The sequence below is a fragment of the Antechinus flavipes genome, chromosome 4, assembly GCF_016432865.1.
Source record: "Antechinus flavipes isolate AdamAnt ecotype Samford, QLD, Australia chromosome 4, AdamAnt_v2, whole genome shotgun sequence".
NCBI lineage: Eukaryota > Metazoa > Chordata > Mammalia > Dasyuromorphia > Dasyuridae > Antechinus > Antechinus flavipes.
This window is the reverse complement of record NC_067401.1, coordinates 55,896,969-55,911,637: the sequence shown is the minus strand read 5'-3', so window position 1 is coordinate 55,911,637 and position 14,669 is coordinate 55,896,969. Positions and strand designations below refer to the sequence as shown.

Genomic DNA, 14,669 nt, shown 5'->3' with positions numbered 1-14,669 from the left:
TGTCCATCAATTGGAGAATGGTTGAGTAAATTGTGGTATGTGAATGTTATGGAATATTATTGTTCTGTAAGAAATAAATTCAGGATGAATACAGAGAGGACTGGTGAGACTTACATGAACTGATGCTAAGTGAAATGAGCAGAACCAGGAAATCATTATATACCTCAACAACGATATTGTATGAGGATGTATTCTGATGGAAGCAGATCTCTTCGATAAAGAGATCTAATTCAGTTTCAGTTGATCAAGGATGGACAGAAGCAGCTACACCCAAAGAAAGAACACTGGGAAATGAATATAAACTGCTTGCATTTTTGTTTTTCTTCCTGGGTTATTTATACTTTCTGAATCCAACTCTTCCTGTGCAACAAGAGAACTGTTCGGTTCTGCACACATATATTTTATCTAGGATATACTGTAACCTATTTAACATGCATAGGACTGCTTGTCATCTGGGGGAGGGGGTGTAGGGAAGGAGGGGAAAAATCGGAACAGAAGTGAGTGCAAGGGATAATGTTGTAAAAAATTACCCTGGCATGGGTTCTGTCTTAAAAGTTATTTTTTAAAAAATTTTAAAAAATAATAACTATCATTCCCTGATTACCCAAAATTCCCTAAGGAAATCCCAAACTTTGGGTTCTAAATTTAAAAAGTTGTTTTTATACTACCGTTTCAGAGTGGGATCTGGTGCATATGAACAAGTCGTGATCAAACGCTAAAGTGGAGCTTTCCTGTGGATCTCAGATACTAATAATTGGGCTTTCAGGACCCTTTTCTCAAACTCTTGTGAGAAAATGCACAGAAGAAGATGATCAACTGGATTCTTCTGTGAAAAAAGAAAATGAACATTGGTTTGTCTTGTTCATCTCAAAGTGCCTCTTGCTCCATGAAAGGACATTTCAACTCGATAGTACAAGGCACCATTACACAGTGAGGGCCATGTGCAGGCATAACTTGGAAATGTACATATTAGTGATATACTTGCTTTCCACTTAGAAAAACATCCTGTCTTGGAAAAAAAAGAATGCTATATATTCTAAGTGTCATTTCTATATTTACAATCAGTGATGATTACTATGTTTGGAATTTGGCTTTAAGGAGAGGGTCCTTTTTTTTAACCAATAGACTGTTAGGATCCAAATTTATAAGTTCTTCCTACATAAATACATTTTTTTCCAAGGAACTCTTCCTATGTACTACCTAAAATACCACTTGCAAATTGATATCCCTTTTCCAGTCATTACTTAATTTAAAGTTTGGATTTATGCTTTTAGGGGAAATGCTTCTCTGGGATCTAAATATACAAACCATTTGTTATTAATTCTAAATTTATCAAACATAAAAGTACACCTGCATTTACCAAAAACAGGTACATAAAAGTTAAGATGAATAAGTGGGCCTAGCATCATCGTAATGTAATTCTCATACATAGCATTTCTCCTGTTTGCTAATAGATATTGAAAAGTTATGGGCACTGCCACTCTGGAATGTTTCCAAGGAAGCTTTATGTTTTTGTTAGGTCACCAGAAGTCACCTTGACTCACTCAGGAGTTCATTTAACTCACAAACTGATGGAATCTACTGTTTTTAGGTGCAGAATCTCAGAAGACTAAAAGTAAAATTGTCATCTCAGTAGAGCCAGGGTGGCCTTGGCACAAAAGTTCAGCTATATGTGAGCCTGGAAAATGAATCCACTATGACATAGGGTAAAGCAAAGGAGACAAACCACTGCTTGGCATTGATGATGGGGATTTGTTTCTTCTATCAGCCCTTTGTGATCAGGTACTAAGTTTTTTTCCTTAAACATGCCCAAAGGTGCCTTGATAAAAGGAGGATAAGCAAAACTGCATCAAAGAATACAGAGATTATGTAGCCTACTTCAGTTTATTTATGGGATTTGAGTCATTTCTAATGGGGGGGAGGGGAACCATCAATACTGCAGTATACATGTGAAAGAACTTCACCTTTTTCATTCTGGATCACTTAATCACTGTTAACAAAATGTTAATTCTTGATGAGTAATTCCTAACCTCTTAATTCTTAAACCTGACACACTGTGTCCAAAAAAGGCATTGCATTGAAATGTCTGCAAATAGAATTTTTTTGGCAAAATGTTTCTATTTGGACTAAATTAGGGAGCAATTTTATTTAAATGAGAACAATTTTTAATATTAGGTTTTATTTTTAACCTAGGATTTAGAGGTTTGGAGCAGTTATATGAGCTAATGTTAGGATTTAACTGTTTTTTTTTTCTGGTATCCCATTGTTAATACATGTATTCTACAGTTGCCTATTGATACTTTGGCCCAATGCTATTTTAAGTAGTATCTGGGCTGGGTTTGGGGATCTTTTGGGGGGGAAAGGTAGAACTAGACTTGTGATTTCATTAGTTTAGGAAACTCTTAGAATGAATATTCTCCCTGCCAATACAGATTTTTTTAAAAAGGGAAAGTAATATTTATGTAAGAATACTGGATTAGGGTTTGAGTTTCCTGAATTATTATTTAGGAATTCTTTTAAAGAAGCAACCATTGAGAATTAGTGAGCAGGGCTTATTTTAAAAAGTGGTAAAAAGTTATTTGCAAACACAAAATATAGACTGTCCCATATATTATAGAAATCATTGTTAAAAAGAAAGTAAAAGCCAATTTTAATAGAGAGCCAAAAGTATCATTTAAAAAGAGCTATTTCTTAATGGCATAACATTGAAAAGCATATTTTTCTATTGCCCAAATATTACTTCTAGGTTATATTTTTTATTGGAGTTATATCCATTGGCTTTGTTGTATAAAGATAAGAGCCAGAATGTATTTCCATAGTGCAATGCTAGTTTAAAATAATGATAAAGTATGGAGACAAATGGGAAAACTAAAATCATATCTTTATTTTAAAAATCCAACAACTACCAGTAAATCATCATCTTGGAATTGTCCAGTATAAAGTTGGAAACTGTTTTTAATGAATATAGGCATTAATTAGGAAAGGGAAAAAGCACTTATAAATAAGTGCCTTTAAGGTCTGAATTCAATGAGAGCTTATAACATCATTTTATTTCTCTTTTGTGTGCCATTAGTATTGCATCAGTGGGCTTTAAAAAAAATTTTTTTTTCAGTCTTGCTACAAAAAGTTTTGCATTATTTAATGTCTGATTAAACATCTTCATTCCTTTTATAGTTTGATTCACTTAGAGCTCCAGTTCCCTCAGAACATCATGGTAGTCATCAAATATATTTGAATCTACAAGTCTAATTTTTATTCTGATTTCCAATTAGAAGATCTAATTCTAAGAATTAGTTGTAATTTTAATAATTTTTTAAACATTAAAAAACAAATTGCAAATATTTAGAACCAAAGAACTTTTAGAAATTTGAAAGAAGGAAATTTTTTTTTTCTGATTCTGTCCCAAAAAAGGGCATTAATATATTCTTAAGGAATATATTTCAAAAGTTGGAGAAAGTCAATTAGTGAAGATGGAAGAAAAATCTAAAAATCGTATGTTTTAAAGGGGTATGTCTATAGAGGTCAGTCAGAAGTCCCATTTTCACAAGGCTAAGTTTGGTTTTCCCAAATCAGAAAAGATCTGAAAAAACACATGAAATATTCTTTCTAATCTGACAAGACATTGTAGCAGGACAGTATAGACTCCCAAACATTGAAGCCTATCATTTTATCCCATTCCAAGGACACACCAGCAATATGGTAATAACCAAATTGGATTCTTCTAACAATGCTTTGCTTTTATGTAGAGTTGGCAAGAATTTTAGAGTTCAGTTATCTCATTTTATAGATGAGAAAACTAAGGTGCAAGAGATGACATACCCAGGATCACACTCAGGATCGGATCCCTATCCTCTGGCCTCAAGAACATCCAAGAGTCTTAAAATTAAATCTAATTGTAGCTTGAAAGGAGTAAATAATCCCACCAGCCAACAATGAAAACATGCTCAAATAAGATTGCAATGAATGTCTTTCAGATAATCAGTAAAATAATCCAGCTGTCATTTTAAGCACTTGAATCAGTATGGTATTAGTAAAATGGTCTTTCAGGTCACCTCTCATCTCTGGGTGTCAGGTCGTCTGTAAAATGAAAGGACTGGACAAGATGGTCTCTAACTGAGGCTTGGAAATCTAATGCTATTTTAAATTTTCTCGTTTGAGAAACTTGATTTAGCCATGTTCCACGCTGGAAAGTATTGATCAATTCCATGTGGATTAGAGATCTCACTGGCTAGTTAAAAAAGCTTTTAAGCAGTTCTAAGTATGTAGTAACACTGAAGCACTAGGTCTCTAGAATACAGTCATGTTGCTCTTAGCTATGAGATACCTTTGGAGTTCCTCTCCTTTTGACAAAGTCTGACATGGTCTTGCTAACATCTAATGATTGTTCCTTGCCATCAAGGAATAATAAATGTCTCCAATACCCTTTCTGTGGGATGGTGCTTTTTGTGGAATCACTAATTTGATTATGATTTTCTTCTGCCCTAATGTATATAATTCAATAGCTTGGTATGGGAAGAAGAGGCACCTTTACTCAACATTAATTTTTGTTTATTCAATTAGCAAAATAATTGTTAATTGTTACTTTTTGACAAGAATCTTATTCTCAGACCTGACACACTGTGTCCAAATAAGTTTTCAGGTACCAACCTTAGTTTGTATCTATAATGTATAAAATCTTTTAAAATGCACTAGTGAAATGAACATATAGTAAACCTACCTTAAACGACCACCCCAGAAGAATCTCCCTAAAGCATGAGATTTTCCTAAGTAAGATAACACAGCAAGCGTAAATATTTGATTGGTCTTAGTCCAGTTTCCCTAGAGAGCAAAGCTGGCAAAGGCCTTAAATTCTGTGGAAAATGTATACTTTGTTTCCAGCCTAATATAGTTACCATCTACTAGAAATATCTTGCCAATAAATATTGGTGGAATTTTACATGAGCAGGGCACTTTGTAACTATTCCATTTGGTTGTTCTTTGGAAATTAATACAGGCAATGTTCACTCCCTCTTAAAAGTTGATTCAGTCTGTGGAAACACACAGACAAACCCAAAGAGGTGGATGGGCTTTATTAGATAATTCTGAAAATATTTATCAAGTATCTATACATATGTGTGTAGTGTATTTTGATGAAGTGAGTCCATAAGTATTCTGCGTCGATACTTGGAGAATGACCTTCATATAATAGATACTATATTCTTTTGCTTCAACTGTACAATGATAAATCCAGGAAAATGTCCTTTTTTTAAAAGCTGATTTTTTTTTTATTGTAAAGTATTTGTAATAATGTAAAAGTGAGTCTTACAAATGTCCAATAAAAATCATGTCTTAAAGTTTGGGTATGTTAATATAAATAGAAATAATGGGAGATCTTTATTTCAAAAAATTGGGAAATGAAGGAATCTAAATTTATAGAAATTCAAAGTATGTATTTTTTTTTCCTAGAGCTTTCCTTTTATTCCATTTGAGAAAATGCATAGAGAGTAGTTGTCACTGTTGCAATTTTATTTCTTCAGCTCTATACTCCAGCCCTCTCCAGATAATCTCACCTAGTATTATTCATAGGGATAAGTACTAGATGGATTTGTGATCTCTTAGGGAACTCCTAGATGAGAGAACTTATTGTACAATATAATCAGCACCTTTTCTGCTACTCAATGTCTTAATTGCCTAAAGCACTGAAAGTGAAAGAAACACTTGATCAGGAATTCACACTCTAGATAACTGAGATTCTGAAAATATTTATCAAGTATCTATACATATGTGTGTAGTGTATTTTGATGAAGTGAGTCCGATTTTTCTCCATTGCTACTCATCAGTGTAGGACCTCTCCTATAGTCTTATGAAAGAGCAGATGTGGCTCTCTGTGCTTTCTCATTGGAGCAGTATCTTGTCCATACCTGGACATGTTTCTTAATTACCACTACCATCTATTGATGGATTATGCACACCTTATGCTCTTGGCTGTGTATGTCCTAATGGTGAAGAGGCTGAGCAAGCCCAGTGTTCTCTTATAGTGAGCTATAAAGTCTGGCCCCTTGCTAGAGAACATGTGACCAGCAGCTTCTGATTGGTTGTTGCCTATCTTTGTGACTGGACCTATATTCAAGAAGACTGAAGAATGAGGCAGGAAAAACTGCCTATTCAGTGAGATGCTAGGATGTGGAGAAACAATTTCCAGTGTCTTTCAAGGTGGCTTTTTTTGTAAGAACTCATCCAATTCCAGGTCACCTTTGGATTTCCAGTAGAGGGAAAGGGATTTCTTTGTTCTCTCTCTCTCTCTTCAGACAGCAATGGTGGCAACAAGAATGTGGATCAGGCCCAAGATTGGACCCAACCAAAGTGATGGGGAAAGGAAGGAAAATGTGGCCTGGTCCTTTGGGTCACTACTATTTCATATAGATAATCAAAAATTGACTGCCCTACATACTTAGCAGAAAGAAGTAGAGTATTTGGTGGGATTCAGAAGGCAATTTCTCCTGTTTCTGTGCAGTTAAAAATTTAAAAAACTATGACATTAAAGAATCTCAGGGTTGGAAGGGACCTCAAAGTTCCTTTTGGGCAAGCCATATCTAAAGAGAAGTCCACTCCACAGCACTCTGATCTTCATTCTCCACTTGAAGCAGTCTAGCCAAGAAGAACCCATCACCTTTCAAAGCAATCCATTTCATTTTTGAACAGGTCTATTACTTACGAGACTTTTTTACATCAAAACAAAACTTAGATCTGCAGTTTTTACCACTTATTCCTAATTCTGTATTCTGGAGCTAAGCAAATAAACCTAATCACTCCATTTGACACCTTCATTGAAAGTTCCCTTCTAACAGAAAAACTTTTAAGCAAACTGACCTACAAAATGATCACAAGTTTTGTATCTAGTTACTTAATGTCAAGCTTTACAGGTTAGAGATTTGCCTTTAAAATTCATCATAGTTCAAGTTTTTTTTTGCACTTTAATCTTTTTGTGTATTATCCTCCTAGTTCTGCTTACTTCACCCAGCATGTTGCCTGATAAAAAAGCCAAAAACATCCCTACATATATGTATTTGTATTTTTTAAAGCAGATCAGTGGAAGTGTCAGTCCACTCTCAATTGATAGAAACAGAAAACCCAGACTTTTCAGATCAAATCAAAATCAAAAGAGCAAGCCATCACTTTAGAAAGATTAAAATGTTCTGATCATTGGATAAGAACAGATGATACAGCACAGGAAATATTTTAATAATTGGCTAAAATGATCAATGACACTGGGTTAATCTGTAATACCAGCCATTTTTAAATGCTGCATTTGCAGCAGTGGGTCAGTAAATGGTGGTAAAATACAGTAGTTAAGAACTGAAAAGGAATTGCCTGGGGATGGAGAGGATACAGTGAATGGAAGGGAAGTATGAGGAAAATGCTTCCTCCTCTCCCTCTTCCTCTTCACCTGCCCTTGACTAGGTGACAACCCTGTGAAATTTGAAAAATCACAAGATCCAGAGTTCCCACAGATGTCAGTAGCAATCCCTACAGTGGCTGTTGGCAGCACTTGCTTTAGGAGTTGAGGGTTAGACTGAGGACAAAGAAAATACCGAGGAAAGGCAGCTTTAGGACTCTATAAGAGCAAAGTGGATTCAACTTATAGAAATCATGTGGTCAAAGTTCTTGATTATGCTCTCCATGAGTGTAACTTTGCCTGCCTCTCAAGAGTCAGTACTTTTGTGGAGTTCTATAAAAAAGTTAAACCTACTTTCTCCAAGAGGGGAGAGTTTAGGTGAGTGCTTTTGAACAATTATGCTCTATATATATGTACACACACCAAAATTTTGTTTGTGGAATACACTTAGTGGGAGTTTTTGAACTACAGGAAATCTCAATCGCTCAGGATTACTAACACCTTAGACCTTTGAAGGCTGCCTTCCCCACCTCCCCTTTGAGTTGAGAAAGTAACCCTTGAGAAGGTTATTACACCAGCAAGATCTAAAAACAAATATCCATAGCAGTTGTTCATGTTCATGAATTAAACCCCAAAATGCAAACTACTTAGAAAAAAGACTTCTAATTTGAAAACTATTTATGAAAAGAGTAAGCAGTTTATTAAAAAATAGGTTTACATCAGCATCTTACATTTAATACTACAACAAATTAAAAGTGGATAAATAATCTAAGTACAGTACCAAAAGTGACACCATTGAAAAAAAAAGTATGGAAGATTGTACTTTTGCAGTTAGAATTTGTAACCTAGTGTGAACAAGGGATAAAAGATCATAAAATTTTGAGGTAAAACTTTTGATAACAAAAAAAGTAAAAACTCTTAAATCATTCAACAAGCATGTTAAACCCTTAATCTGTAGTAAGCACTGGGAATAAAAATACAAGTGAAAAAAAGCCAACTTCAAAGGGCTTATATTCTAATGAAGGAAGGGGAGATAACACAAAATGAAAGCTGAAAAATTATGGGCTGGATGGAAGGGAGCAGAAAGGCCAGAATGCATCCTGGAGAAATGAGGCCCTGCTTGATCTGGATGACCTCTTTAAACAGAAGTTCAGGGGAGAGCTGTGCAGAGAGGGAGAGGTCAAAGAGGAGAAAATACTTCCTATATGTGTATTCCAGATCGCACGTAAAACTATAGGTTAGAGAAAGGGCATGGTAAAGGAAGTCAAGAATGGGACATGACTGTCCCTCTGAGTGCCCTTCTTAAATGATAGTTCCAGGAGGAAGCAGGTATAAAGAAGGAGAATCTACAGAGTGAGCTAGGATCTTCCAAAAGAAATATAGATTGGGGAGAGGTGCAGAATTTGCATGAAATAGATGATAAAAGTCTGACATCCAAATCTATAGGGAATTGACACAAATGCATAGGAGTAAAAGCATTCCCCCAGTAAACATGGTCAAAGGATCTGAATTAGTTCACACACATACAAACACACAAAAATACAACCATTTCTACCTAGGAAAAAATGGTTCAAAATCACTGAGAAAAATGCAAATTAAAGCAACCTTAAGATTTTACCTCACACTTGTACAATCTAGCAAAGATACTGGTAAATAAAGACAGAAACCACCTATGGGATCTATTCCATGGAACATAGTTGCCAGTTCTAATTCTGATCAACTACTTGGGAACTCTAGAGCCCATTTCTGATCATGGGTGACTTAAGATTAAAGGGCATATCTTTTGAAATGATGATTCTCCTCATTGGATGTGGAGCTCAGAAAAACCTAAGACTCCTCAAATATCTAAAAGAGAGGTACCACTCCAACCTCCAACCTTCCTTGGTCTTTCTTATGGCTTCATCAACAGCACTATATGTCAAACTGCTTCCTAAGGGAATTGCAGAGGGATTGGAAGGTCCAATCTCCTATCTCGGACTCTCATGCAGCTATAAGCATGTGGCATCCAAAGCCCAAATCCAGTTTAGGGCTGCCACTTTCTTGTTTAACCATTTCTGAGATAAAAATGAGCATTTATCTTTAGATGGGTGTGTCTGGGTGATTTTTGAGTTCAAAAGTCTGGAATTTTGATCAGGTTGGAGCAAAATAGCAAGGCAGGAATCTCACCAGTTATTCTTGAAGAGAATGGTCACCACTAAAAATTGATTCAGATCTGGCCATTTCAACAGAAAACAAGTTCATGCAGTTTTGACGTGCAGAGCTGAAGGTAATGGAAAATATCTAGTTGTATCATGGACAACTTTTATGTTCTTAAGAAATCTAACTACCTTCCAGGAGATTGTAATAGTAGCTATGAGTTATTATTCTGCCTAGTCTGTCATGCTTAATGTCTGCTGTCTTTTGTATTTAATATTTCTTTCATGTATAAGAACAAATTATCTGGCCCACATTTGATTCGGATTACAGATTGTGTATTTTTAGGGGGGAAAACCTAAACTTAAGCCATAACTTAAGAAAATTTGTCTTTGGGAGTTTAATAAGTCAGGTTGTAGTTTTATAGTACGTCCCCTCTCCAATCCATTTTCCCTAGATCTACAAAATCTTTCTAAAGTACATGTCTAAACATCACAAACCTCCTCAACAATCTTCTGTGCTTTGTTGCCTCTGGATTAATTGATACAATCTCCTGTCATTGTTATTCAAAGCCCTTCATGATATGGCTCCAAACTGCTTTTCCAAATATTTCACATTATTCCACTACATGCTTTTGGTCTTGTGTCAAGTCTGACTCTGTTTGATCCCATTTGGGGTTTTCTTGACAAAGGTAATGGAGTGGTTTGCTCTTTCCTTCTCCAGCTCACCTTATAAATGAGGAAACTGAGGTATGGTTAAAGGACTTGCCCAGGGGTCACAACTAGTGCCTCAAGGCAAGATTTGAACTTAAATAAAATTTTTACTTGAGTCCAGGTGCTCCATCCACTGCTCCACCTACTACACCTAAACTGGCCTTTTCACAGTTCCCCTGTGCCTTTAAGCAGGCTCTCCTATACAGCTGGAATGATCTTCACCTTAGCTTCTTAGAATCCTTAGCTTTCAAGATTGAATTTATAAGTGAATCCTATAACTGATCTCCCTTCTCTTATCAGCGTTCTATCTTTCCTTAATTATCTTATTCACATATAGTTTCAAGTGGCACGTTCCAAGAGATCTTAAACCCCTAGATAGGATTGTATCCTCATCACAACCCTTGCATGTACTAGGTTATTTAATGAATTGAATTGCTGGTTCTACTTGGTACAAGTAGACAAGTAGACAAGAGGACAATATCACAAGAAACAGAAAATAAAGGATTAATTTTAGGCTTGCTATGCAGACAAACTGCCCATCAGAGCTGTTTGGAAGTAGAATGGGCTCCCTTCAGAAGATAGGGCTCCACTCACAGATTAAAAATCTGTTGTGGTAATATTTTTGTTGAGACAGATTGAACTAGATGTTTACAAGTTATTTTTCAACTTGGAATGTTTATGAAATCTTACGTAACAAACTTCTAAGACCTTGAGAAACCTGCTCAGGAATCCCTAGTCCTAGGTGGTAGCTCTGGTTTCCACTTTTCACAATAAACCTACATATGTCTTTTCTAAATCAATTTAGGTATTGTTTTCCTGACTACAGGTAAATTAAAGTCCTTTTATGTTTTAATAAAAGTATGAAGGTTTTTCCTATGACAAATTTCAACTTTCCCATCTGAAAGTCTGACTGCTCTTGATTTTCATCTGATATAAAGGAAAATCCCATTCCTGCATATCACATTTGTTTAATCCATAGAGTACATAAGGTAAATGTTTAGTCAACAACTAATAACAGAGCTGTGAACTACAAGAAAAAGAAATATTCCTCATGTAATTGAGGCAAAGCCTGAGTGATGGTAAATTAGAATTGGCCTTGGAACCAGGAAAATCTGGATTCAACGCTCAGGTCTGACATCCAAATGAAATTGTTCTCTGGGCAGCTAAAAGAGCATTTTCTCTTCATGGAGAAGTCACAGATCCAATCCCTATATTCTGGATATAGTTCTTGTAACAGAAATGTAAGAAAACAAGGAGACAAAACAAGATGTCATATTTCCTCCTGCCCTTATTATAGTAGTGTTCCCTATACATACGTAAGTTTATTTCTGACCCCATAATTCCCTATCCACTCATCTCCTCCAGAATTTCTCAACTTTCATAATCAGATGCACCATATCTTACAGTCTATACATGGCCATTTTAAAACTTGGGAACAGAATTCTCTTTAGCATCAAACAAAAAAAGAGGAAGTACACAACAGGTTTTGCAGACACAGGTGGAAAAAAAATGCATAGAAACACCCGACAAATCCTCCAAGCAGAGTTGCCAAAACACCTTGGCCTGGGGTAAACATCAATACTGAGTTCTAATGGGGGAAAAAAAAAAAAAAACCCTCTTATTAGGGATATTGTTTTTGCCATTAGTGCTTAGCATAAAAGGGCATAAGCTACCCCGTGTTCTGAAGGCATAGTATTTCTGGTAAGGAAAGTAGGGCTAAGAGTTTGAACCCCAGGTGTCAAACCAATAGTCACTGGGACACCTAACAAAACAAAAACAGTAGAACATATATATTGATAACGTGATTTTTTCTAAGTTGGTATGTAACCCCCAAGGATTGTTATGAATGGTTTAGTAGCCCCATTTCTATTTCAGTTTAGCATCACTGATTTTATGCCATCAATAATTTAAATTTAATCCCAAACTTTAAACTAATAAAACTGCTAAATACCCACAGGGAAAAGAAAAAAAAGCCAGCAGAGCCCATTAAGAAGTTTAATTCCCTGAATTTGTGAAAACAACAACAATGACTTAGCAATGATCTTCATGGTCATCCCCATTATACACATGTCCTATTAGAGCCACAATTATGCTCCTCATTGTCATCCAAATCATAAGTCATCCCCATCATTGTCACTCAAATCACAGTCCTCTTCATCGACAATGTTAATCATGACAGAAGAACCATCACTGCTTAGTGTTACTTCATCAGCAATTAGCATTTTTAACGTCTCAAGGTCACCACATAGGTGTTTTATTTTGGGGAAAGAGAAAAGCCTTTCCAGAGGTACATAGAGTACATTTTCAATACAGAACGGCTTGGGGGTCTCCTCAAAGGGGTCGTTTTTGGATTCATTATATTTAGGCTTGACAAATTCAAGCTCATCACCACTGTCACTGTCATTCTTCATCTTGAGACTCTCTAATAGAACTCTCTTCATTTTTAAGATTTGAGAAAAAACTTCATTGGATACTGCCTTTCGAAGGTATTTTTCTTCCTTCAAGCTCGGATATATTACTGTACCAACCTGGAGGGAACAGGAAAAAGATTTCAGATGCTATTCTTTTTTTTTTTTTAATTTTTATTTAATAATTACTTTATATTGACACTCGTTTCTGTTCCGATTTTTTTTTTCCCTCCCTCCTTCCACCCCCTCCCCTAGATGGCAAGCAGTCCTTTATTCAGATGCTATTCTTAACACAATAGATGTCCTCAAGCATACATGCATATATACCCAGATCAAGAAAAATAAAATCTAAGCAAAACAGCACTATAAAATGACTACATGAAGATGGAGAAAGGCATATGAAATTATTAGTGGAATCCTGATCTCCTAAAGGAGATCACAAGAAGCGTAAGAGGCCTATTCAACAATTCTATTCAAGAAATATTTATTAGCACCCATAATGCATTTATTTCATTCCTGTCATGTGGACTGATAGGCACTTGAAACAGACAAAAACTAAGCGTCTCTGCCCTCCATGAGCTTACAGTCTACTGGAGGGAAAAGGTGGGCACATTTAGTGAAATATAAAATAAAAGTATATAAATTTGCAAGAGCGAAGCACTAGAAACTGAAAATTAAGATAGAGCCAGAGCAGGAGGCTGCACCTCATCTGAAACTTGAAGTTTAGAATTTCGAGAGAATAGATGAGGGAATGTACTCAAGGAAGGAGAATATCCCGAGCAAGACAGGAAGACAAGATAGAATGGAGTAAGGCATTATCCATGGTCCCTATTGCTGAGCTTAGTAAGTCTGTTATTTCAACTTAGAAATCTAATACTTACTGTTGTGTGAGTGCATTCTATAGTTTTTTCATTGTGTAGAGATTGTGTGTTTGGTTTATTTTTCATAAAGATCCCTATCTGAGTACAGAATCCAACAGCCTCAGCTCCAGGTGGTGGTTCCCCTAATCCAGTAAATTCCACTGAATAACCATAATTTCTTGCTGCATCTGAAGCCCTGAAGAGAAACAGACAAATTATTTCTTATGTTATATAATTTACTTGGTTTTAAAACTAGATCAAGATATATTAGGGGCCATAATCATAAATTCTATCTGCAATAGCTTTGAAATAGCTCAAGTGAATAAAGTTTTATAATATTACAGAGTTTCATTCACAAAGAAAGCTCTATCTAAAGATATATAAAACATCTATAGATCTCTAAGTAGATCTAGAGATAAAATATCTGTAGATACAGCACATATTATCTCAGATATGCACACACATGTACATTAGACATTACAATTATAAAATGCTTTAAAATGCATGTTTTTCAAAATTAATGCTTTACTATTCAAAGTTGGAAATCATTTCCCCCCCAAAAGCTGATGATAACAGGTTGATATCTTAATAGTGATCATTGTAAATCATTCACATCAACAGAGAAAGAAATAGTGCTAATAACAAAACATTCCTATCTAAAACTTATTTAGTTTTCAAATGTAGTAGAGGTAACACAGGTTCAGTCATTTAAGCAGTCAAACTCAATGACCTAAGAGCAGACCTAAGCAACGTTATCCAAAAGCCCAGTTTGTCTTTTCACGTGCTGTCTCTTCCTTTTTGGGCTTCTGGAGAAGGAGTTTGATGTGATAGAAAATAATGGATTTGAAGTAAGATGGAGGTTCCATTCCCAGACAAAGTCATTCACCAGCCAAATAAACAGGGACAAGTTACTAAGCCATGCTGGGTCCAAATCTTCAAATGTCTGAAAATGAGGTTGATATTTCTATCTCCCTCACAGAGGTTTGTAGGAAATTAAGCTTTTAAATGCTATGTTACTCCTGAAGAGTCCTGTTATTCTTTATTCAATCCTATCCAGCCCCAGATGTTCACTGGTACCTTCAGGGGCCTCTCTACTCACTCTATCAGAAATTGCTCAATTAAAGAAATTTTTATCAGTCTTTCATTTCTTAGTATGAATAAAAGCCAATATGTTCCCTCT

At 35.6% G+C, this 14,669-nt stretch overlaps 2 protein-coding genes across 5 annotated transcripts in view; one reads left to right on the top strand and one right to left on the bottom strand.

Moving 5' to 3' along the window:
• Positions 1-5,333, top strand: part of EEIG2 (EEIG family member 2) — an 81,679-nt gene extending 76,346 nt beyond the window's left edge. Inside the window, exon 11 of the mRNA XM_051993185.1 lies at positions 677-5,333. Within this exon, the coding sequence (XP_051849145.1) occupies positions 677-719 (43 nt within the window). The 3' untranslated portion in view covers positions 720-5,333. The remainder of the gene's footprint in view (positions 1-676) is intronic.
• Positions 5,334-12,202: 6,869 nt separating this feature from the next.
• HENMT1 (HEN methyltransferase 1) overlaps positions 12,203-14,669 on the bottom strand; it is a 53,422-nt gene continuing 50,955 nt past the window's right edge. For all 4 annotated transcript variants that reach the window (XM_051993181.1, XM_051993182.1, XM_051993184.1 and 1 more), the window contains 2 exons: positions 13,511-13,685; positions 12,203-12,749 (listed from right to left, as the gene is read on the bottom strand). In XM_051993181.1, coding sequence (XP_051849141.1) covers positions 12,333-12,749; positions 13,511-13,685 — 592 coding nt within the window. In that variant the 3' untranslated portion in view covers positions 12,203-12,332. The remainder of the gene's footprint in view (positions 12,750-13,510; positions 13,686-14,669) is intronic.